This window comes from Trichechus manatus, unplaced genomic scaffold (genome assembly GCF_000243295.1).
Source record: "Trichechus manatus latirostris isolate Lorelei unplaced genomic scaffold, TriManLat1.0 scaffold00025, whole genome shotgun sequence".
In the NCBI taxonomy this organism is placed as follows: Eukaryota; Metazoa; Chordata; class Mammalia; order Sirenia; family Trichechidae; genus Trichechus; species Trichechus manatus.
The window spans coordinates 14856158-14879391 of record NW_004443961.1 but is presented as its reverse complement, the minus strand read 5'-3'; the positions used below and the strand labels follow the sequence as shown (position 1 = coordinate 14879391).

Genomic DNA, 23234 nt, shown 5'->3' with positions numbered 1-23234 from the left:
TAAAAAGTACCTGACTATTGAAAACCAGTACTTGTCAAAGAAAAAAATAGGTATTACCTGGCAGTGTACATTTTACAAACAAAACATTTTCTCGTCCATAGCCAGTGCTTCTTGGTAAGAAGGGGATAAAGTGTCCTATCCAAGCAGTCATCACGATGCACAAGCCTTTTACACATGAGAAAATACAGATGAAGATATTAAAGTGCAAATTTTTATGATTTGTAAAGAATCAAAAACAAATACTTGTACCTCAACATTAGGAACAACAGTGTATTTTTCAGTGTCTTGTTTTACAGAAATTTTGGTAAACTGACTTGTTACATCAGGTTTAAACAAACTGTGTTCCACAAACTACTTTCTCAAAAAAAAGCATTTAGGACTAAACAAGGCTTTCTCTCCTGTGAGACTTCCCAAATCCCTTTATGGTGATATGTGCTGTGATTCTAAGAATATAGTATTTCTTGAATATATTCCTTCACAGAATCCTTGCTTTGCCCAACACTTCATACATTCTTAAGGAGTATAGTTTGAGAAAAGCTACTCAGTACCAGTTTACCTAGATTAACTGGTTGTTACAATGTGGCTTTTTTTTTTTTTTTTTTTTTACTGTTATTAATGTCCACATCTGGCTCCTGCTATTGTTTGAATTCGTAGAACTTTTCAGTTTCAAGTGTCAGAACCATGAAACTATTAAGCAACTGTGAGTGGAAGTCAGTCTCCACTCAGCCACTAATCAGCTGTATGACTTTGGGGTAAATCCCCTAAGCATACTGGACCTCCTGATGATTCATTTGAAAAATGAAGAGACTGTGCAGGATTTATTTTGAAGGATCAGAAAATTTGATGTTTTTTTTCTCTATAAGAAAAGGGTAGCAAATAACTTCACCATAAGAAAATGATTAAAGTACTAAACTTGACAGTTGATAGTATGGAATGGTATTGAGTGATTAAATCTGCCTGTAGATGAAAATGACTTGTAGTCTAAATTACTTTTAAAAGTTCTTAGACAAGTCCCACATTGCACTCTTACAGACTGTAAATTGTTTTTACTTCAGCATTGGAACAGATCAGTTTCTCTTATTTAGCACTGCGTCAAGAATTTGCCTTGAGTTCAAGGGCCACGTTTTGTTCTTCAGCCTTGACTGACACCAAGCTACAAGAGGTGTAAGGAAACCAAGATGACCAGAAAATGGTGGACTGTTTGCACTTGACGCTTATTCTAAGACACATTCCCCCTCATCTGCGTAGAAGAACAGGCAGAGTAGCCTACATAAAATTTAACACATTATCAAAGAAATAAATGTGTTGTACACAGTTTTTAAAGCCATATAAATCTATGAGGATTGTAACGGCTCTCCTGGCTCCTGCCTTACTAATTCTTAACTGTTTCTTTAGACTGTAGCTCCTCGACATCCCTCTACGGAAGTATATTTTGGTGAAATAGATACTTAATGTGTTTAAATTACGACCAGAATAGAGCCTCTCTAACCTCTCCAGGTGATAATTCACATTTATTTAAATTATTTATCCCTCTGTTAGTCCCTCTACTAGGGTAGTTGTTTCTGCTGTGCTCATATAGTTGATATGAAATTAAATGCCAATAAGATATAACACACAAGGTGACAAACACAAGTTTGTTCAAGTTCTATAATCCCAGCAGTTGGGATACATTCAGCACAAAAACACATGGTCCTTAGGTTTCCTCACATCAACCTCTCTTCCATACATTAAACTCTAACAATTGTGATTTAAAATTCTCACATGAACACTCCTAGTGACAAGCATCTGATTGCCTCAAAAAAATTACATTTTAATTTTGCTTCTTTCTCATTAACCATTTTACTTTACATTGAGCCAAAATCTCTAATGACTTTCCCCTTAGTGGGTCCCTGTTACTATCCTTTGGAGAAAGACAATGCTATTTATCAGTTCTACACATAATAATTTCTCTGCTGTAATGCAAAAATTTTCATATGTCATAAATGTAGCTAGTAGCACATTTTATTTCTAAGCAATAAAATGAACTAAATATAAGGTGTTTTACAAAAAGGAATTATATAAAAGGGTATCTCAAGTGTTTTATAAACTTTTTTTTTTTTTAATCTTGGCCTTTTCCAGGCTAAAATTGGAACTCTGAAAGTCAGTTCATTAGTTGGAGAGCTGAAACTTGGAATGTATTTTCGCACAGAAACAAAGTTACAAAGGGCGATATTACATTGGTCCAATAGTCCAATTACTTACAGTAGGCGTTTGTACTTCCTTTTGCAATTTACCCTTCAGCAAACTATATCCACATTCAGTAGAAGGCTGCTCTAGAAGAGGGTGCATGTAGGGGTAGTGTTGGGTGCCGTTAAGTCACCACCTCACAGTGACCCTATATATGACAGAGTAGAACTGCTAGGGAAATGAAATAGGACAGTGACCTACCAAGCTACAGTATTTCCCAAAGTTACCTCAGGATAAGAATCACATAGGGTGTATTTAAACATAGTGACTCTTTGGCCTACCCAACCCTACTGATACAGAAACCCTGGAGAACTTCACAGTTGGCAAGCACCCCCAGCTGATTTTTATCAGAGACTAGTTTGAAAAACAGTAGGGGAATGGAGACATGACCTTAGAGGGCCAGCAACTACCCCACTGAGGGGAAAGAACGGGAACAAGTGCTCAGCTGTGTTTTGGAAGAACCCAAAACTCAAGAGAAGTGAAAGCAGGGACTTCTCAAAGGCATCAGATCCTTCTACGGGCTAATAAAAGCGCTGGTGTATCAGTGCTCCACAAAAAACCTAAAATGGTCTTTCAGAAGGCATCAAACCAGAGAGAAGAGGGCTTATTCCTACATATCATGTCCTTCCTCAACAGAGATTTCCTAAAGAAGGAGGAAACGAGTATCTATTCATGGGGATTGAGATTTTGGGATCAGTCAATAAATTTTGTATAGCTGGTATCTCTATTCATGAGGAACAGCAATAGCAGCTATTCAAAATACATTAAATGATCCCAAAATCTCATTGTAGACTATTTTAACGCCTTCCGAATTTAAACCTTTACAAAGCATTAAGACTTCACACTTGTCAAATGGTTACAATTTGTCTCCTTGTCCCCTATTTCCCTTTTCTCTCCTAAAAGTTTTGGCAAAAAAGGCCAAGATACCTAGCAATATAGTTGCAAATGTGCAAAGCAAAGGGCCTGTAAATACACACAATGGAAGACTACCACCTGAATAACAGCTGCTTAATATGCAAATAGATATACTTTTTAAAAGTATTTACAGATTTTCAACCTTCCAATAAACAGTAAAGTATTTCTTACGTAGTTATGTCACTAAACAACATAAATATAAATGCAAAGGGACGCAGCAAGAGTTGGTCACTGCATGGAAATTTCTGCTACTCCCAAGCCAAGCTGCAGTGGTAACTTTGATTCCTTTTGTTAATTTTTTCAAGTACCTGTGCTTTTGCACTATGAAATAGAAGAGAAGGACAACAGAACAAGTAACAAGATGTTCTGCACCTACCTTATGTCGGTAATGACAACAACATGTTCACAGTCTCCCTGGTGACAGTATAAGTAAGGAAAGCCCAGTTTGATAGACAAGTCACTAAAGGTGAAATCTTCCATGTTAGCAGTCTGAAACTTGCCATAGCCTCTATCGTGGGACTCTGACCACTCAATGATAGTTCTGTGGAGGGTAAAAGAGCACAGATGTATCACTGCTTGACGAAAACTTTAAAATGACAGAGAGGGGTTTCTACTGCAGTATTTTGCGCACAGAGGTTCACCCAAATAACTGGACAGTTCCATCTGAAGAGAGCAGGCACAGGGGTTGATACAGGCTGGAATTAGGAACGCTGAATTTTCTCCATTTATTACAGCAGTGGGTCACCGGGTGGTGCAAATGGTTGAGCCCTCACTATAAAAAACTGAAAGTATAATTTCGCCCCCAAGAACAAACAAAACACACTAACAACATAATTCTTGGCAAAGATTTTCACAGACCAATAACAGAATTTACTGAGATATAACAATTTTGAAAACTAGAAATTAGAAAGATTTTTGGAAACTATACCTGCTCAGATCTCTGCATTCAGGATATCGTTTATCATTGTAAAATGTTCCTTCAAAATAAAAGAAGGCTGATTTGTATAGATCCTATAAGAAAACAGATGGTGTTGAAAAGTCCATTATTAACAATTATGAAATTGCTCTAATTATTAATTCAAAATTTGTATGTAAGAGTACACTAATATGTGTTGTGGTAACTTTATGAAACGTCATAGAATATGCTCAGCTCATTAATTTGTTTAACACTTAATGGGAACTTACTATGTGACAAGTATTGTGTTAGTCACCAGTATTTTATCCTGTTGCTGTTTTAATTGCTGGGTTGGATTTAAATCTGTTATGTTCTGTGGCGATTCATGAAAATAATCCAAGTAGAAATGAAATAAACTTCAGTATTATTTTACTATATGCAAACATAGCAATGGAAATTATATTGGATACTGGAACTAAAGTTAAATAGTCACATCTCTCTCTGATGTTTCCTAAGTGAAGCCTCACTGATAATGACAGTGATCATCGAGTTATGTTTTCTGACATTTTTGTATTTTCAGTATGCTTTTACAAAAATTCTCTCCTAACTGCAATAACTCTTAGGCAGGCAGAATGTGATTGTCTGTTCTTTGTAGTCTATCCTGCCCAAGGTACCACAGTGGTAGCACAATTAGTGTGAACCCTCAGGTTTTTGAACTTTCAGTCTACCAAACTTTGTATCAGAGGGGTGGCTCTTAACACTGATGGCATAAAAGAATCTCAAAAATACCAAAGTCTCATCTCAGACTCATTAAATAAGAATCTGAGGATGAGGCCCAGACATGAGTATTTTTCCAAAGCTCTCCAGGAGTTTTTAATGTGCAGTGATGAGAGCCACTTGTTAAACTTGTCCTTTAACCTATGCTTAGAATAAGGCACTGCATGAGGGCCAGAAGACCTGGGTTCTTTTCCTTAACCTACCACTGGCTAGCTTTGTGACTCTGGGTATGTAACTGTCTACTCGGACTTCAGTTTCCTCAGCTGTAAAGTGAGAATAAGAATTATCTGCCATGCTACCTAACAGGGCTGGGGTGAGAATCAAAAGCAGTTTGTGACTGTAAGTGATATGTAAGTTTTAGGTATTAAAATGCTTTTACTCTAATACCTAATTTACCTGATTTATCCTAATTTCTCTTCTACTTCTTTGGAGCTCTTATTTTTCTTTATTCCCCCATTTATAGATCATCGGGCTTTGGATTCAGATACCCTCAAAAGATTAGATGTGCAGTTTGGTCTTGGACCAGTCAGAAATCTCAATGACCCTGTGTTTCCTCATCTTTAAACTATGATTAACACTATTACCTTCTTCATAGGTTATTGTGAAGAAAAAGGATACAATGTACTGTAAAGCCATGCCTGGCTGATACAGCACAAATCTGCCACTTAATATACTTCTAAACCCTCAAAGAAGACAGTACAAAAACAAAGGTTCTGAAAGAATAACACTATTGCCTTATTTTAGAAACAAAAACAAAGTTCAATCTATATAAAATTTTGTTCATTACGAAATGCTTCTACAGAACTTAAGTGATTTTAAACAACCTAATATATTTTGAAAGGAGCCCTGGTGGTGCTGTGGTTAAGTTCTTGGCTGATAACCGAGAGGCTGGCAATTCAAACCCACCAGCTGCTCCATGGGAGAAAGATGTTGCAGTCTGCTGCTTTAAAGATCACAGCCTTGGAAACCTTATGGGGCAGTTCTACTCTGCCCTATAGGGTCGCTATGAGAATCGATTAGACAGCAATGGGTTTAATAAATTCTCACATAGTTATTAATATCCTATCAAGAAAACAATGGGATTTTAGAAGGTTAATTCTAAAAACAACAAAAATGTTTTCCGTCTAAATCCTAAGTCGTTAAGAACTTTTCCTTATCTTAGTATATAAATGGATAGCACAGAAGATGTGGAATAATCTCAATACTGGTGAATTTTCAGTTTCAGTGGAAGGAAAATCTTTACTAGTTTCCCTGTTTTTGACAGTACCTTGGCTAGTTTAGCTGACCAAGTTCCAAGGGGGGAAAACAACCAACCAACATGGAAAAACTAGTATAAAAAGTTACTTCTATTATTAATTAATCTAAATGGGTCTGTAACATAAGAGTCTACTGTTACTATCTCTGTTTTAACAAGTAACTCTCTATAACTAGTATGGTCGTTTGAACAAAGTCATTACTTAGATATAATTTTAAGCATCCTTCAGTCTTGCAAACATTGAAATCAGCTATATTAGAACTTCAGAAACATTCCCAAGACCTGCTGTGAAGGAAACAGTAATGGAAGAGAAGAGCTGGAGAAGCTCGGTTAAGGAAATCTTTACAACTTAAAACTCATGTTACTGTTTTTCCTTTACAGTAAAGGCTGTATAAGTAGCAAAATAATACGCATGTAAAATATTTTCTTAAGAGTTCTTCCAAAAAAGACCCTGAATAGATTATTGACGAAAAATACTGACTAATCTGAGCAACGTATAAAAGGTAGGTAGATCAGAATATCAAAACATGAAGGGCCATGTTTTTTAAAAACTTGATCAGAAAATACTGGTAATGATTTCTACATATACTTAAAAAATACACTCCATTCTTGAACTACTACAGTTCAAAAACAAACTTTAGCAAGACATAGTACATTTTAGACATAAGCTTTGAAAAGACATTTAAATATACTGGTCCAACTCTCCTAGTCCTCTCACATACCAAATTCACCAAAGGAAATGTTTTATTAAAAAGTCCTGCTTTATTGGTTAGAATAAAGATTCTCACCTCAGCTACAAGAGCCTTGTGGGGCAGACAGGCACACATCAAGTAGTATCAGCATACTGTAATAAGTGCTATAATGAACAAATGAAAAGGTGCTCGGGTGGCAAAGAGAGGTCAGGAAAAGTTTTATGTAATAAGTTAATCTTAAGCTGGGTTTGGAAATATGATTACAAACCCACCAGATGGGTGGAGGGAGGGCGGGAAAGGGCTCTTTACCATGTTCAAACACTCGAGGCATGAAAAAGTGTGGTGTGCTTGAGAAGGATACATGAATTTATTGTGGCTGAACCATAAGGTGCAAAGGTAGGGGGTGAGTAGCATGGAAAGTTAAGCTGGGAATTATTATAAAAAGCCTTAGATGTCAGCCTAAGGAGTCTAGACTAAAGGTGGTGGAGACTCACTGCGATTTTGAAGCTGAGAATGAAAGGCTCAGTAGCTTGATGGAAAGGCATGGAAGAACAAAGCATTTACCAGAATGTTGATGAATCTGCCAGACGAATCACTATTTCCCTAGCTTATTATTATTTCCTCTTGTTTTATGGGGAAAAAAATCAACTTACTTTGCTGATGTGCTCAGGAGCTTGGTCAGGAGTGTTGCTGAATTCCCCACCGATCTGGAGGTCACTGACACAGCAAATTGAATCCCTCAGTTCTGTGAGCTTTTGACTGCCCAGTACCAGCATGGTCTGGTATGGTTTGTGTTCTTTGTGCTAAAAGTCAAACGTAAGTTAGTTAGTTTCCACTTGGACAGAAAGCAATTAAAAAAAAAATTCTGTTATAGCCAAGTCTACATTAAATTACTGTTTTTTTTTTTTAATTTAAGCTAAAGATTATAATCAAAATGCTATTAACTGACATTATTATTAAGAATCTTTGGGATATAATTTCACCTAGTAACACTGTCTTCTAATTTCCCAGAAGCTACTTCATTCAAGTCAAAGGTTCTTTTGTTGTTTTGTATTGGGGTTGGTTATTTGAACTCTGAGAACAATTTCCCCACAGAAAAAAGGTAATTAGTACTAATTATATACCAGATATGTCAGTAAAGTCTATTTATTCACAAGTACATTATTTATACACTAATATTCCAATTAAACCTTATCATCAATAATGGTACATCTATTTGGGAAATCAAGAATATACAGTTGGCATCTAAGATACAACTATTGGTCTCTTCCCTTTTGGAGCAAAGAAGAGTGAAGAAAATCAAAGACTCAAGGAAACAATTAGTCCAAAGGACCACATGTACCACAGCCTCCACTAGCTTGAGACCAGAACTAGATGGTGCCCAGCTACCACTACTGACCGTTCTGATCAGGATCACAATAGAAGGTCCTGGACAGAGTGGGAGAAAAATGTAGAACAAAATTCAAATTCATAAAAAAGACCAGACTTACTGGTCTGATAGAGACTGGTAGAATCCCCCACAAGACTATGGCCCTTAGATACCTTTCAAACCTGGACCTGAACCCACTCCCGGAAATCAACTTTCAGCCAAACAATAGACAGGCCTACAAAGCTCCTCAGAACAATCAAGCACATGAGACCAAAAGGACAGCATTTGCCCAAAACAAAGTTCAGAAGGCAGAAAGGGGCAAGAAAGATGGGTGAAAGGAAATGGGGAACATAGGGAGGAAGTGGGTAGAGTGCTGTCACACTGAGGGGATTGAAACTGATGTCACAAAAACAAAATGTGTATAAATTGTTTAATGGTAAACTGCTTTGCTTTGTAAATTTTCACCCACCCAAACCACAATAAAATGTTCAAAACAAAAAAAAAACATTCACTATGGGCTGGGACAGTCTTTTTATTAGCGACACCTCAGAAATTCCTGGATATCCCAATTTGTTAACTTGCTATATTTTCATCAAAGAAGAGCTCTAGTAGTTAGTTCAATATCTTCCCAAGTATTCTGAATTGGTGAACAAAGGTCACCTAATTCCTTGACCAGCCACCCATTCTGCAAAAAAACCTTAAGGATTTGCAGAATTACAATCATTTTAGATTTACATACATTTTCTGTTCCTTTTAGTGCAGAAATTAGATAAATATTCCAACTCTATAATTATAATCCTATTAATCAAGGCATTATTAAAATTTTGACTTTATTTATAACACTCCTCATTAAAACAAGGAACCCAAGAATATACAGACTGTCAACTGTGAAAATAAGATATCATAGAGATAACATATAGTTGAATTTTTTTGAACCCTAAGGAATGGGAATTTTCAAAAACTAGAACCTATGACTAAAGTTACTCATATTATCTGTGAAATCCAAAAGGTTTCAACACTGACCTTATGAAATATAACAGGGTACAAGATATTCAGAGATAGGATAAGCTCCCCCTCTTCAACCAGGTCTGCTGGATTTTCAGGCCTTTTTCCTATGGCATGTGATTCCTGAAGGAGGAAAACGAATTAAATAAGAGAGCTTGAAGTCAAACACTGTGACTCAGATAACAGGCAGCGTGGCGCCACAGCTATAAGCAAAGGCTTGAGTCTGACAGGCCTGGGTTTGACTTCCATCTCAAGCAAACTGCTAAACCTCTCCAAATTTCATCTTCTGTTTAAAAAACAAACAAGCCAGGAAATATTTTTTTTACAGATAGAACTGCTGTTGGAAATGTGTACAGAAAGCACCTAATAAGATGTCAGGCACTAAGTGCTCAGCAATTGATAATAAAACAGGGTCATTAACTAATGTTGGCATGTTGTTGTTAGGTGCCGTCATAGCAACCCCACGCGACAGCAGAATTGTCCCACAGGGTGTTCTTGGCCGTCATCTTTACGAAAGCAGATCTCCAGGTCTTTCTCACGCGGTTAGCAACCCAGTACTTAACCGTTTGCGCCACCAGAGCTCCTTAACGTTGGCATAACGCTGACACTTTACAGTTACTAACACTTTCACATACCTCATCTCATATTACTATGAAGCTATTTTAAAGATGAAGCTCAAATTTACCCAAGGTCACACCAGAGTTAAGATGCAAATACAAATCTGTTTGCTCTAAAATACATGCTGTTCTACAGTATTGTCACACGTTTAGTATATCATACTCTTTTTATCTGTGCTCACGTTTAGTATTCATACTCTTTTTATCTGTGCTCACATTTAGTATATCATACTCTTTTATATGTGCTCAATAACTATTAAGTAAAGGCCACCAAGGTGGGTTGGCTAGGAAATAAAGGTGCAAAGTAACACAGATGCTCTTATGCACTATCCACTGCCTAGCAGAGTGTATGGCACATAGTAGCTATGCAAGAAAATTTACTGAATGAACCCATCATGTCTACTAGTTCTTAATTCCTTAGTACTCACCAACTTAAATAGTACTTAGGTTTCACATAGAGATAATAGATTAGGATTAAGAATATGGTAAACCATATCGAAACCAAACCCATTGCCGCTGAGTCAATTCCGACTCATAGCAACCCTACAGGACAGAGTAGAACCGCCCCACAGGGTTTCCAAGGAGCAGCTGGTGGATTCAAACTGCTGACCTTTTGTTTAGAGTCATAGCTCTTAACCACTGTGTCACCAGGACTCTGAAACCATATTAGGAGCAGGAAAAAAAAAGAAGAACCACCAGCAGTAGGGTGGTGAAAAGGCATGAATTTAGCCTATTACTGAGAGCAAGCTTAAGGAAAGAGAAAAAGCGAAGAGCAAAAACAAAAGCAGATCTGAAAAAGAGTCAAATATACCAAACAAAAATACCTGTTGCCTTCAAGTCAATTCTAAGTCATAGTGACCCTACAGGACAGAGTAGAACAGCACCCACAGGGTTTCCAAGACTGTAATATTTATGGAAGCAGATGGCCACATCTTTCTCCCACAGAGCTGCTGGTGGCTTTGAACTGCTGACCTTTTAGTTAGCAGCCAAGCGCTTAACCACTGCACCACCAGGGCCCCTTGTCAAATATACAGTCACTTGAATTTTGTGGGCCTTTTTCTCCCTCTTGTTCCCAGCCCCAGTGAAGTTTCTAGTTTGTTTTCAACTAAGCATAACCAATAAAAAGTGAACATTCGGTCATTACTAATACGTAGCCAATGACAAAGAGGTTATTACTGCTGTGGGAAAGGGGAAAAGATGAGACTCTTACCATCTCGTAAGCAAACGTTTCTTGTCTGCACACCCGATCTATCGTTATGGTTTCTTCCCGATGTTCCATGAGCCTCTTTCTAACCCTGTTGTACATAAGAGAAAAAAAATCAAACTTTAACGTTCTTTACTGGATCGTCAAAAACAACTCTGTTTTTTTTAAACTTTTTATTTGAACTAATTTTGTATTACAAAAAAAGCTGTAAAAAATAGTAAAGAATTCCGTTATATGTCTCACACAGCTTCCTCTTATGTTAGTATCTTACATAATCAATAATGACTAAGAGCAAGAAATTAACATTGGCATGATATTATTAACCCCGGACCTTATTTGGATTTCATAAATTTTTCCTGTTTGATCCTACATTGCATTTGTTATTTTTCCTTAGTTTCCTCCAGTCTGTTACAGTTCCTCAGTCTCTTGTCTCTCATGACCTTGACACTTCTGAAGAGTTCTAATCAGTTGTTTTTGTAGAATGTCCCTAAATTAGGTTTGTCTGTTGTTTCCTACTATAAGGTTATGCATTTTTGCCAAGAATACCACAAGAATGATGTCCTTCTCAGTGTATCACATCAACGGGTTCATGATGTTGATATGACTTATTGCTAAGTCTTATTGCTGGTTATCCTGGTTAAGGTCTTGTCTTCTAGGTTTCCCCACTATAAAGTTACTTTCTTCTACTTCGTACTTGATAAGTATCTTGGAGGAGGTACTTTGAGACTATGTTCATCCCGTTTCCCCTCAAACTGTCACCCAGGATCTTTAGCATTCATTAGATCTTGTCTGCAACATTTACCCACTGGAATTCAATTATGAAGACAACCTGTCTCTTTTCCCCATTTATTTATTTGTCTGATCATTTGTATTAGTATGAAGTTATGGGTATTTATTTTATTCTATAGGTTAAAGTCCAATTCCATCATTACTTTGTTGCATAAATTGTTCCAGCTTTGGCCATTAGGAGCTCCTTCAGGTTGGCTCTTGTGCTTTTTACAAGCCCTCACCTCGTTGAGTATTTCTATTCTTTCTATTCTATCATGTCCTTCTTTCCTCCCCTTTCCCCCCTACCCCTCGTAGGCACCAATCTTTAGTTCTGGTTTATCCTTCCCTATTTCTTTTGCTCAAATACGCAGATATCTGTGTATTTTCTTATATCCTCTTCTATATCAGTCTGAAAGTCCCTGGGTGGCGCAAACTGTTAAGCGCTTGACTACTAACTGAAATGTGGTGGTTCAAATCCACCCAGAGGCACTTCAGGAAAAAGACCTTGCCTTGAAAACGCTATGGAACAGTTCTACTCTGCACACATGGGGTTGCCATGAGTCAAAATCGACTCAACAGCATCTAACAACAACATATCAGTCTGAGCTCAATTAGGAAAGAAAAACCACGCAGTAATTTGAACAGGGAAAACTTAAAGAATTATTAGCTTTAACAGAGATTAGCGTAACAAGAATTTACTAAGAAGTAAAGAACTCTAAAGAATACAGAAAGAGAAGACAGAAAGTGTATCTACTACTCCTAGGGCAGGGAGAGTCCAAGAAAGAGCCTTGCTTTGAACTCCAAGGACTGAGATCCAGATGTTAGAGAGGGCACAGCCGTGACTGGCAACGAACGGCAGAGAAGCTGCTATGGTGCTATACTGGTGGAACTTGCTGGAAATCTGCCCTCACGGATGTCAGGTGTTCAAGAGAGGGGTTGAAAGGAGGTGGGTGCTGGAGAAGCTGTGCGCCCTGTAGGAGCCTGTCCATTGAGCACACTGGACCTGGAAGCAAAACCGTTCCTCCTGCAATATCTTCCCAGTGACTTTTACTGATAAATGTTAACACTGTGCCAGAAAAAATTATTTTTTAGAGAGCAGGCGGAAAAGGTTTTGTAGATGAGATAACCAGTGCACCTTCTTTCTCACACGAAGGGTTGCATACCACAGACATGCTCTGGGGCTTTGCTTTTTTCACTTAACAATATGTCCTGGAAATCACTCTGAGTTCATCCTTCCTCATCCATTATTACAGTTGCATAGTACTGTACTGTGTGGATGTTCAGTAGTTCGTCCAACATTCTCCTTTGTATGGGCATATTTAGGGCATTTCAAATTACCTTGCAATTACAAACACTGTTGCAAAGAATAACCTTATATATAAGCATTTTAGTTTTGTTGGAGGTGTACCTACAGTGTAGACTGTAAGAACAGGGATTGCTCGGTCAAAAGGTAAGTGCGTATGTAATTTTGTTAGGTATGCCAGATTGCATTCCCATCGGCAATGTATAAAAGTGCCTATTTCCCCATGGACTCAACAAAAGAATGTGTTACCATTCTTTTAAAATTGTGCTAGTCTGATAGATGATAAAAGGTATCTTAGTGTAGTTTTAATTTGCATTTCTCTCATTATGCGTGTACTTGAGAATTTCTTTCATGTTTGTGAGTCATTTTTATAACTTTTTTGTGTGTAAATTATTGGTTCAGTCTTTTTCCCATTTTTCTATTGGGTTTTTGGTCTTGTCCCTCAACGTTTAAGAGTTCTTACATAACAGGGATTTTAGGTCTTTATGGTGGTATATATTGTAAATATTTTCTTCCAGTTTGGCAGCCATCTTTTCACTTTGTTTTCGGTGTTTTTTTCCCATGCAAGTCTTTTTTAAGTAGTCAATTTTATCAATCTTTTCTTTTATTGCTTCTGGATTTGAGTCACAGTTAGAAAGCTTTTTACGATACTAAGGTCATATGGCTTCATTTTCTACATTTCGATCCCTAATCCCTTTGGAGTTTATTCTTGTACATGGCGTCATGCTAACTTTCCATATGTATTTGAATCTAACTCTGGACTTTCTATTCTATTTCACTGGTCTGTCTATTCATGAGCCATCACTGTTTTAATTATAAAGAGTCTGCAGTATATTTTAATATCTGGTAAAGTAAGTACTCCTGCCTATTTTTTCCCCAGGTGTTTTCCTAACTATTCTTGCATGTTTGTTTTTCCACATGAACTTTAGTATCAACTTAACTCCACAAAATAACTTGTTGGTATTTTAATTAGGATTACATTGAATTTATATATTACTTAGGAAAAACTACTATCTTTATAATATTGAGTCTCCCTATCCAAGAAAAGGGGATGTCTTCCAATTTGTTGAAGTCTTCTTCAATGTCTTTCAAGAGTGTTTAAAAATTTTCCTCATATAAGTTTTGCATATTTCTAGTTAAACTTATTTAATCTTTTTTGTGGGTATGGTAAATGGGATTTTTTTTTTACTACTATGTCCTCTAACTGTTTACTGTTTGTATATATGATGGTTATTGATTTTTATATATTAATTTTGTATTCTACTATTTCACTCAATTATTTTATTGTTTGAGTTAGCTTTAGCATTGATTTCTTTGGAATTTTCCAGGAAAAGAACCACATGACTATCTCAATTGATGCAGACAAGGCATTTAACAAAATTCAATACTGTTTGGTGATAAAAACACTCAACAAACTAGGAATAGAAGGGAAATTCCTCAACATGATACAGCGTATTTATGAAAAATCCACAGCTAATTCATAATTAATGATGAAAGACTAAAGCTTTTCTTGTAAAATCAGGAACAAGACAAGGATGTCCACTTTCATCACTGATATTCAACACTGTACTAGAAGTCCTAGTCAGAGCAATTAGGCAAGAAAAAGGAATAACAGGCATCCAAATTGGAAAAGCAGAAGTAAACTGTATCTATTTGCAGATGACATGATCCTTTGTATAGAAAAATCACAAAGAATCCATAAAAAAGCTATTAGAGCTAATAAATGAATTCAGCAAAGTGGCAGGGTACAAGATCAATGCACAAAAATCAGTTATTTCTATACACCAACAATAAATAAACTGAAAAGCAATTTTTTTTAAAAAAAAATCCCATTTACAATAGCATTTAAAATAAAGACATATCTAAGAATACATTTAACCAGGGAGGTGAAAGACTTGTACACTGAGAACTACAAAACTTTACTGAAAAGAAATTAAAGGACGCCTAAGTAAATGGAAAGAAATCCAGTATTCATGGACTGAAAGACTTAATATTGTTAAAATGTCAATACTACCCAAAATAATCTACAGATTTTATGGAATCCCTATCAAAACTCCAACAGCCTTTTTTATAAAAATGGAAATGCCAATCCTCAGTCATATGGAACTGCAGGGGGCCCACAACAGCCAAAATAATCTTGAAAAAGAACAAAGTAGGAGGACTCATACTTCTTGATTTCGAAGTATCCTATAAAACTATAATCACAACAGTGTGGTACTAGTATAAGGATAGGCATATAGACCAACAGAATAAAATTGAGAGTCCAGAAATAAACCCAAGCATCTATGGCCAACTGATTTTCAACAAGAGTGACAAGTCCATTCAATGGGGAAACAACAGTCTCTTCAACAAATGGTGCTGGAACAATTGGATCTCCACATGCAAAAGAATGAAGTTGAATCCATACCTCACACCATATACAAAAATTAGCAAAAAATGGATCCATGACCTAAATATAAGAACATATCCACTGCCAAAAACAAGGTCATGAAGCTTTACCCCTACGTCTTCCTCTAAGAGTTCTCCAGTTTTAGTTTTTATTCCTCAGAAATGACTGGTGGGTGCAGAATTATCCACATTCTTGTACGTTGATAAATTTTTTCTGTAGCCTTGATATTAGTTCACACTCACTGAGCTTTTTAAAAAAATACTGCTCAAAAAAAAAACATACATGTATGTATATATATTGCTCCATTGTTGCCCTGCTTTGTTGTCAATTTTGCAAAGTCTGATACTGGTCCAGTTCTTTTCTGTCAGTTACGTGTTCTTCTTACCTGGAAGCCTTAATGATTTTATTCTTTACTTTATTTACCTCTGAAAACTAGTAATTGTACTTGGATATGTCTCAAGAGTTGATTGTTCTGGGCTAATTTTCCCAGGTACCTGGCGAGGCCGTTCAATGTATAGATTCAGAGTTTTTTAAATTTCTTGAAAATTTTCTTAGATTATATTTTTAAATATTAATTCTGTTTCACTGCTTTTTCTTCTTCATGGGCTTTTATATTATGAATATTATACCTTCTTTGCCTGTCTTCTATTTTCTACTACTTTCTCTGACTCATTTTATTTCTTTATGTCATTTCCATTCTCTTGGATGTTTTTATGCCCTTCTTCAAAGCCCTTTATTAAATTTTCATCTGTGTCTATTCTCCCTTGGGTACCTTGTGATTTATTCACTACTTGTAATTTACACAGATAATTTTGTCTTTCTCTTCCGTGTTTTTCCTGCGTTCTATCAATTCATTTCTCCCATTTTAAAATCATTTCCATTCTTACTTTCAAATGCTTGAATATATTCAACTCCATTTGAAGTCTAGACTTACAGTTTTCTTCTGTTTCCTGGCTATTTTCCAGGGGATGGGGAAGTACCCTCAGTTGATTTGTATAAACAGTTTTTTCCTGATTTTCTGCAATAAGTTCTCTTTGGATTTTATTTCCCCTTATTCATTTTTGTGATTTGGAGGGTTGGGTTACAAGATTTCTAGTTCAATAGTGCTCTTTTACGTTGGTTTTGCAAAGTCCCTATATATTAGTGTTCTTTTTTTTTTTTAAATTGTTTGTTTGTTCTGGAGCCCTGTTGGTGCAGTGGTTAAGAATTAGGCTGCTAACCAAAAAGGTCGGCAGGTCGAATCTACCAGCCGCTCCTTGGAAACCCTCTGGGGCACTTCTACTCTGTCCTTTAGGGTGGCTATGAGATGGAACAGACTCAATGGCTATGGGTTTTTTGGTTTATTTGTTCTAGTGGTGGCGGAGGAGCTGTGATTCCTCCAATTTGTGGATCTTTTTTTACTTTCAGGACTCTATAAAGATTTTCCCTTTTCTCCTTCTTCCCCCTCAAAAATCCTTTAAATGGTGTGTACTGGACCCGTGGAGCAGTGCTTTCTTGGCTACAGAAGTTGGGGGCGGGGGAAGGTGGGCAGAATAATCTATATGAAATGGCTATTGTATTAAAAGTAGGGTTGCTAAAGCTTTGGGGACAACAAATAAGTTTATTATTATTATTATTATTGTTGTAATTAAATGAAGTTTACATTTCAAGTTAGTCTCCCATACAAAATTTTTTTTTAACATACATTGTTATGAGACCCTAATTGTTCACCCCATTGTGCGACAGCACACTCCTCCTTTCAGCTCCTGATTCCCCATGACCATTCAACCAGCTCCTAACCCTCTATCACCCCTCTGAACAAAAGCTGCCCCTTTGGTCTCTTGTATCTACTTGACTAAGAGGCACACTCTTCGTAAGTATCACTTTATGTCCCACAGTTCAGTCCAATCCCTGTCTGAAGAGTTGGCCTCAGAAATTGTTTTAGCTCTGGGCGGACAGAGAGTCCAGGGGCCACGCTTTCCAGGGTGCCTCCAGTCTCAGTCAGACCATTAAATCTGGTCTTCTTACTAGAATTTGAGTTCTGCACCCCATCCTTCTACTGCTCCATCAGGAACCCTCTGTTGTGTTCCCTGTCAGGATGTTCACTGGTGGTAGCCGGACACCATCTAGTTCTTCTGGTCTCAGGCATGACAGATAAGTTTTAGTTGTACCAATGAGGTTAACAATTATCTCTCTTCTTCCTAGAAATTAAAACCTTCTCTTTAAGCAGCCAAAAAACTCCAAAGTACTAAAGATAAATTATTCAATCTGCTATGGAGTATTAGGAACAACATAAAGAAAAATCAAAAAAAAGAAAGAAAGAAAAATTGATCTATATCAACTGCCTTTTTTCGCTTTACATTAATAAGTAGCTCCTTTGTTGGACAAAGAGCCCTAGTAGCACAGTGGTTAAGAGCTCAGCTGCTAACCAAAAGGTCGGCAGTCTGAATCTAACAGCTGCTCCTTCGAAACCCTATGGGGCAGTTCTACTCTGCCCTAGAGGGTTGCTATGAGTTGGACTCAACAGCAACGGGGTTTTTTTTGTTTTGTTAGACAAGGAAAAAGTGTTAGAAATTTATTTTGTACCATAAATAAACAAATTTTGTGCTTAGGCTTTGTTTTTATTTTTTGAAAGTTATTGGGGGTGGGGGGAGAAAACAAAGATTTAAAGAACAGAAAGCATAGAGATATAGAATTTAGCTTTTGCCAGTAGTCTAGTTTATTTGTAGGACCCTTGGGACTAATATTAAGAAGCCCTGATGGTCCAGCGGTTAAAGCGATCGACTGCTAACCGAAAGGTCAGCGGTTTGAAACCACCAGTGGCTCCGCGAGAGAAAGATGTAGCAGTCTGCTTCCGTAGAGATTTACAGCCTTGGAAACCTTATGGGGTCGCTATGAGTCAGAATTGATTCGACGGCAGTGGGTGAGTGGGACTAATATTTGTCCTATTTTAAACATCGAAACTATTACAGAAAAGTGCTGTACTAACTCTTCTTATACTAGATTACATATACAATTCTACCCACATTTCCAATATTTGGAAGAACCAGACAACAACCAAGGAGATTCAGGTGACCTAGCCCTGGAAATTAGACAAAGCATGTGTTAAGGTGTCTTAAAATAACTATTATTTAACATGGTATACATCTTAAAATCATTACAGGCCAATTAGCATGTTATAAACTACAGCAAAAAGGTATGCTTTGATTATAATTATCAGTAACCTTTTCTCAGTCAATTTCTAAAAATTACTACATCGGATTTCTGAAAGTTTCATTCGTTCCACTCATTCTACAAACATTTATTAACTTTGCTATATACCATGGTTCTAGGAACTGGAGATACAGCAGTGAGTGTGACAGACAAAGCTTATGGAACTTTAAAGTCTAGCTAAGAAGACAGACACTTAAACAAGTATATTATGTTATACTTACTTAATAAGGTCACCATGAGTTGGAGCTGACTCCATGGCAACTAACAACATCACAATAAAGCATGAATTTCAATAGGGAAGTTGTTGTTAGTTGCTTTCCAGTCGATTCTGACTCATGGTGACCCCATGTATGCAGAGTAGAACTGCTCCACGGGGTTTTCAAGGCTGTGACCTTTCGGAAGCAGAGCACCAGGCTTGTCTTCCAAGGCACCTCTAGGGTTCGAACTGTTAACCTTTCAGCTAGTAGTTGAGTGCTTAACTGTTTGTGCCACGCAGGGACTCAATAGGGAAATATGGAATACTATATGAGCATAGGTTCTACTCTTTCCTATAGGGTCATTATGAGTTGGAACCGACTCAATGGCAATGGGTTTATATGAGCATACAAAGGGGCCTAAATGGAGTCCTTAATCCTTGGGCTAAGACTTGAAGGATGAGAAGTCAGTGACGCCAGGGGGATAAGGCAGAGAGTGTTATAGGTAAAGACCTGGAGTGAGAGAGCCCATTCCAGGAACTGAAAAATAGTGCAGTGTGGCTGGAGCCCTGCGAAGATAAAGCTGGAAAGATCAGCAAGGTCCACTCCGTAGAGGGCCCTTAAGGACTCACGACTTTAGCCAAGAGCCATCAAAGGGTTTTTCAGCAAAGGAGAGACATGATCAGATGTGTATTTTAGAAAAATCCCAACAATAACTACAGAGTGCCAATGGAGCAAAGCAATACAGTAGACTTAAGAGCAACACACCAATGATAAAGTTTGAGGCTCTCAGTGAGCCTTCGAGAACTTTAGAAATGTTAGAAGAGTTCAAGGCAGTATAAGTGCATGTATTTATTCACTAATGGAAAGAGGCAGCCTAAGGTAATCTGGAACGGAATCCTAAGGTAATCTGGAACGGAATCCTAAGTTCTTAAAAAATGGGTAGGTTTCAGACGCGGAAGGAGCCCTGGTGGTGCAGCGGTTAAGCGCGTGGCTGCTAACCGAAAGGTTGGTGGTTCATACCCAGTAGCTGCTTCACAGGAGAAAGAGGTGGCAGTCTGCTTCCATAAAGATTACGGTCTTGGAAACTCTATAATGCAGTTCTACTCTGTCCTATAGGGTTACTATGAATTGGAATAAACTCAACGGCAACAGTTTCAGAGGGAGGAGGTCATGTGCACCGAAGTCATTTGAAAAAAAAAAGTGACTGAAAATAAATCTGGCAGATTGAGGCTATGTGTGCAAGGCTTTGAATGTCTGGCTATGGAGTTTGAAATTCTTCCTCAAAGGAGAGGTAGAGCCATTGACAATTTCTGAACAAATGAGCATGCTCAGGTGACAGTGTGATGGATAAATGGGAAGAAGAAAAGACTGGACATAGGAAAGACAGTTAGGAGCCTTTCACAATGCTCCAGGTGTGGCTAATGTAAATGTTAGCAGTGGGGATCAACAGGGACAGATTTGGCAGTTATTACAAAGGAAACCAACATAGAATTGAAATGACTGCCTGAATATTTGAGGTAGAACAAACAAAAGGATAGGATCAGGGATGACAGAACATTAGCTGACGTGGTCTGAGTAAGAGGGTATAAGCTGGAAATTATAAATTTCACTATCACACACAATTTCTCTAGATGACACACAGCAGACATCACATACACATACAGCTAAAGCAAACAGGGCCAAAAGATAACAACTGTTGAATTTAGGGGATGGGTATCTGGATGATTACAATACCATTATTCCTTCAATTTTTCATAATAAAATGTTGAAAACATTTTTTTAAATAAACAGCACATTACAAAAGCAAAGTCTTCCATACCCCAAAGTCACCAAGTCAGTGTCCTCTGGGATGACTTCTGGATCCTCGCCTTCCTCAAGGCACTTCAGTTTATCAAGGCTTAAAAAAACAAAACAGAAAAACAACCACTTTAAGGCTGGCCATGCGTCTTGTCTATAGCATGCCAGGGTTGTGTCCTAAATACATCAATGAACAATTAAAGAAGTCAGATAAAATCAGGGCTTCCAACCAGTTCAACCCCCTGCTGAGAATGTCCATTTTCTAACAAGTTCCCAGGCCATGCTAAAGGGAGTACATAAAGGAATAAAAACCCTGTTCTAGGAGTCAGGAGGCCTGGGTTCTAAACCTGCTCACCTGCGATTGTCAGTTTTCTCATCTGTAAACAGTAAAAATGACTGCTTTAACTACCCTTATAGGAACTTCCTGCATTTCCACCCTGGATGTACTGAATCAGAATTTACATTTTATTTCTTTTTATCGTGGTAAATATATATGTAACAAAATATCTGTTATTTCACCATACTTCACAGGTACAATTCAATGGCACTGTGTTCATCGTGTTGTGCAATCATCACCGTTATCTGCTTCCAAAATTTTTTTTTTAAATTGTACTTCAGATGAAAGTTTACAGAGCAAATTAGTTTCTCATTAAACAATTAATATACATATTGGTTGCCAACCCCATGACACGTCAACGCTCCCCCCTTCTCAACCTGGGCTCCCCATTACCAGCTTTCCTGTCCCCTCCTGCCTTCTTGTCCTTGCCCCTGGGCTAGTGTGCCCGTTTAGTCTCGTTTTGTTTATGGGGCCTGTCTAATCTTTGGCTGAAGGGTGAACCTCAGGAATGACTTCAGTACTGAGTTAAAAGGGTGTCCGCGGGCCATACTCTTGGGGTTTCTCCAGTCTCTGTCAGACCAGTAAGTCTGGTCTTTTTTTTGTGAGTTAGAATTTTGTTCTACATTTATCTCCAGTTCTGCCCAGGACTCTCTACTGTGATCCCTGTCAGAGCAGTCGGTGTGGTGGTAGCCGGGCACCATCGATTTGTGCTGGACTCAGTCTGGTGGAGGCTGTGGTAATTGTGGTTCATTAGTCCTCTGGACTAATCTTTCACTTGTGTCTTTGGTTTTCTTCATTCTCCCGAGCTCCAGACCGGGTAGGACCACTGGAGTTATCTCAGACGGCCACTCATAAGCTTTTAAGACCTCAGACCAAAATCTACATTTTAACAAGATCCCCATATGATTCTTAAACGTATGATAAATTTTGAGAACCAGTGCTCTACTTGTGATTCTCAGAATTGGTCCTGACTCTAGCCAGCAGCATTAACATCCTGGGAACTTGTTAGAAATGTAAATTATCAGCTAGGGGTTCGAACCTGAAGGAACCTGTTCAGAGGCCTGGATAAAATCCAGCAGACTGCTCAGTGGAGAGGTCAGAATTCAAGGCAATGATTTTTGTGCCGATATTCTATAATGAAAAGGATAATGTGGCCGTTTGAAGGCGCTCAATACTATTAAACGCAGAGAACAACAACAAAAAAAACCCTTGCCCGTTAGCCAATTCCAGCTCATAGCCACCCTATAAACCAGAGTAAAACTGCCCCCGTAGGGTTTCCAAGGAGCGCCTGGTGGGTAACTGCGGATCTTTTGGTTAGCAGTCAAGCTCTTAACCACTGCACCACCAGGGCTCCTTGAATGGAAAAAGGGATCGTTAGAAGTTATTTTTTACATTTGAACCCACCCCCACCCCCCATACGGCACTTTTTGGACAAATTGAATACTAGTATACCCGGAAGGTCCTCAAAAAGAGCCAACAGTTAATCAAGGTTTTAACACTCCTCTGATTCCGTCTCCTTCCGCCTCACCATTTCTCGGGTCCCTGCACTGTCAAAGTGTCAACGGCAGGGTCAACAAGCGCTTAAAAATGAGCTAATAGAAAGTTTAATCTCTTATGCAGCTCTCTCGCTTCTTCACCCCAACTCGCAGAAATTGTGCATTGCGCTCAAGGGACTTCTTCCGACATGCCTAAGGGGGGAAAGCTCCAGCGGGTTGAAACCTTTGGAAGGGGGGTTCTCCTACCCCGGGGTCTATACCACAGACCCTCCGGAGCTAAGTCCCAGGGGAGCGCAAGAGCAGGGATGAACCCCGCTTGGCCCTCCGCAATAGTAGCCACTCGGCCCCGCACTCACCCGCACACTGTCCTCAGCTCGGCCGCTGCCTCCAGGCTGCAGCCCAGATCCCGGGCCACCGCTGCATCTTCCCGAGCGGAGTCGTCGCCCCCTCGCAGCCCGGGCAGCGCGGGAGCCGGAGGCTCCTTCAGCGACAAGTCGTCGGCCCCGCGCAGTCGGCCCCGCCACAGCTCCCCGAAGGCACCCACGTGGAAGGCGCGAGTGTTTAGCTCAGGAAGTTCATACTCTGGAAAGTTGCAGCCCCTGCTATTAGGGGACAGGTCCTGCCTGCCGTCCACCCCGCTGCACGTTGGGCCGCCCCGGCTGCCTTCAGCCATATTCGCCCCGCTGCCTTCCCTGCAAAAGCCGGGAGGTGGGGGCCTCGCGGAGCGTGATGGGATTTGTAGTTCGCGGGGCCCCGGGCGGAGAGGGCGGGGCGGGGCGGGCCGGGAGTCAGAGACTACA

General features: G+C 38.7%; 1 protein-coding gene across 1 annotated transcript in view; it reads right to left on the bottom strand.

Moving 5' to 3' along the window:
- Positions 1-23234, bottom strand: part of SNAPC3 (small nuclear RNA activating complex polypeptide 3) — a 25079-nt gene extending 1845 nt beyond the window's left edge. Inside the window, exons 1-8 of the mRNA XM_004373502.2 lie at positions 22791-23234; positions 20624-20701; positions 10962-11046; positions 9153-9257; positions 7414-7563; positions 4070-4152; positions 3518-3682; positions 58-165 (exon numbers count right to left, since the gene is read on the bottom strand). Coding sequence (XP_004373559.1) covers positions 58-165; positions 3518-3682; positions 4070-4152; positions 7414-7563; positions 9153-9257; positions 10962-11046; positions 20624-20701; positions 22791-23107 — 1091 coding nt within the window. The 5' untranslated portion in view covers positions 23108-23234. The remainder of the gene's footprint in view (positions 1-57; positions 166-3517; positions 3683-4069; positions 4153-7413; positions 7564-9152; positions 9258-10961; positions 11047-20623; positions 20702-22790) is intronic.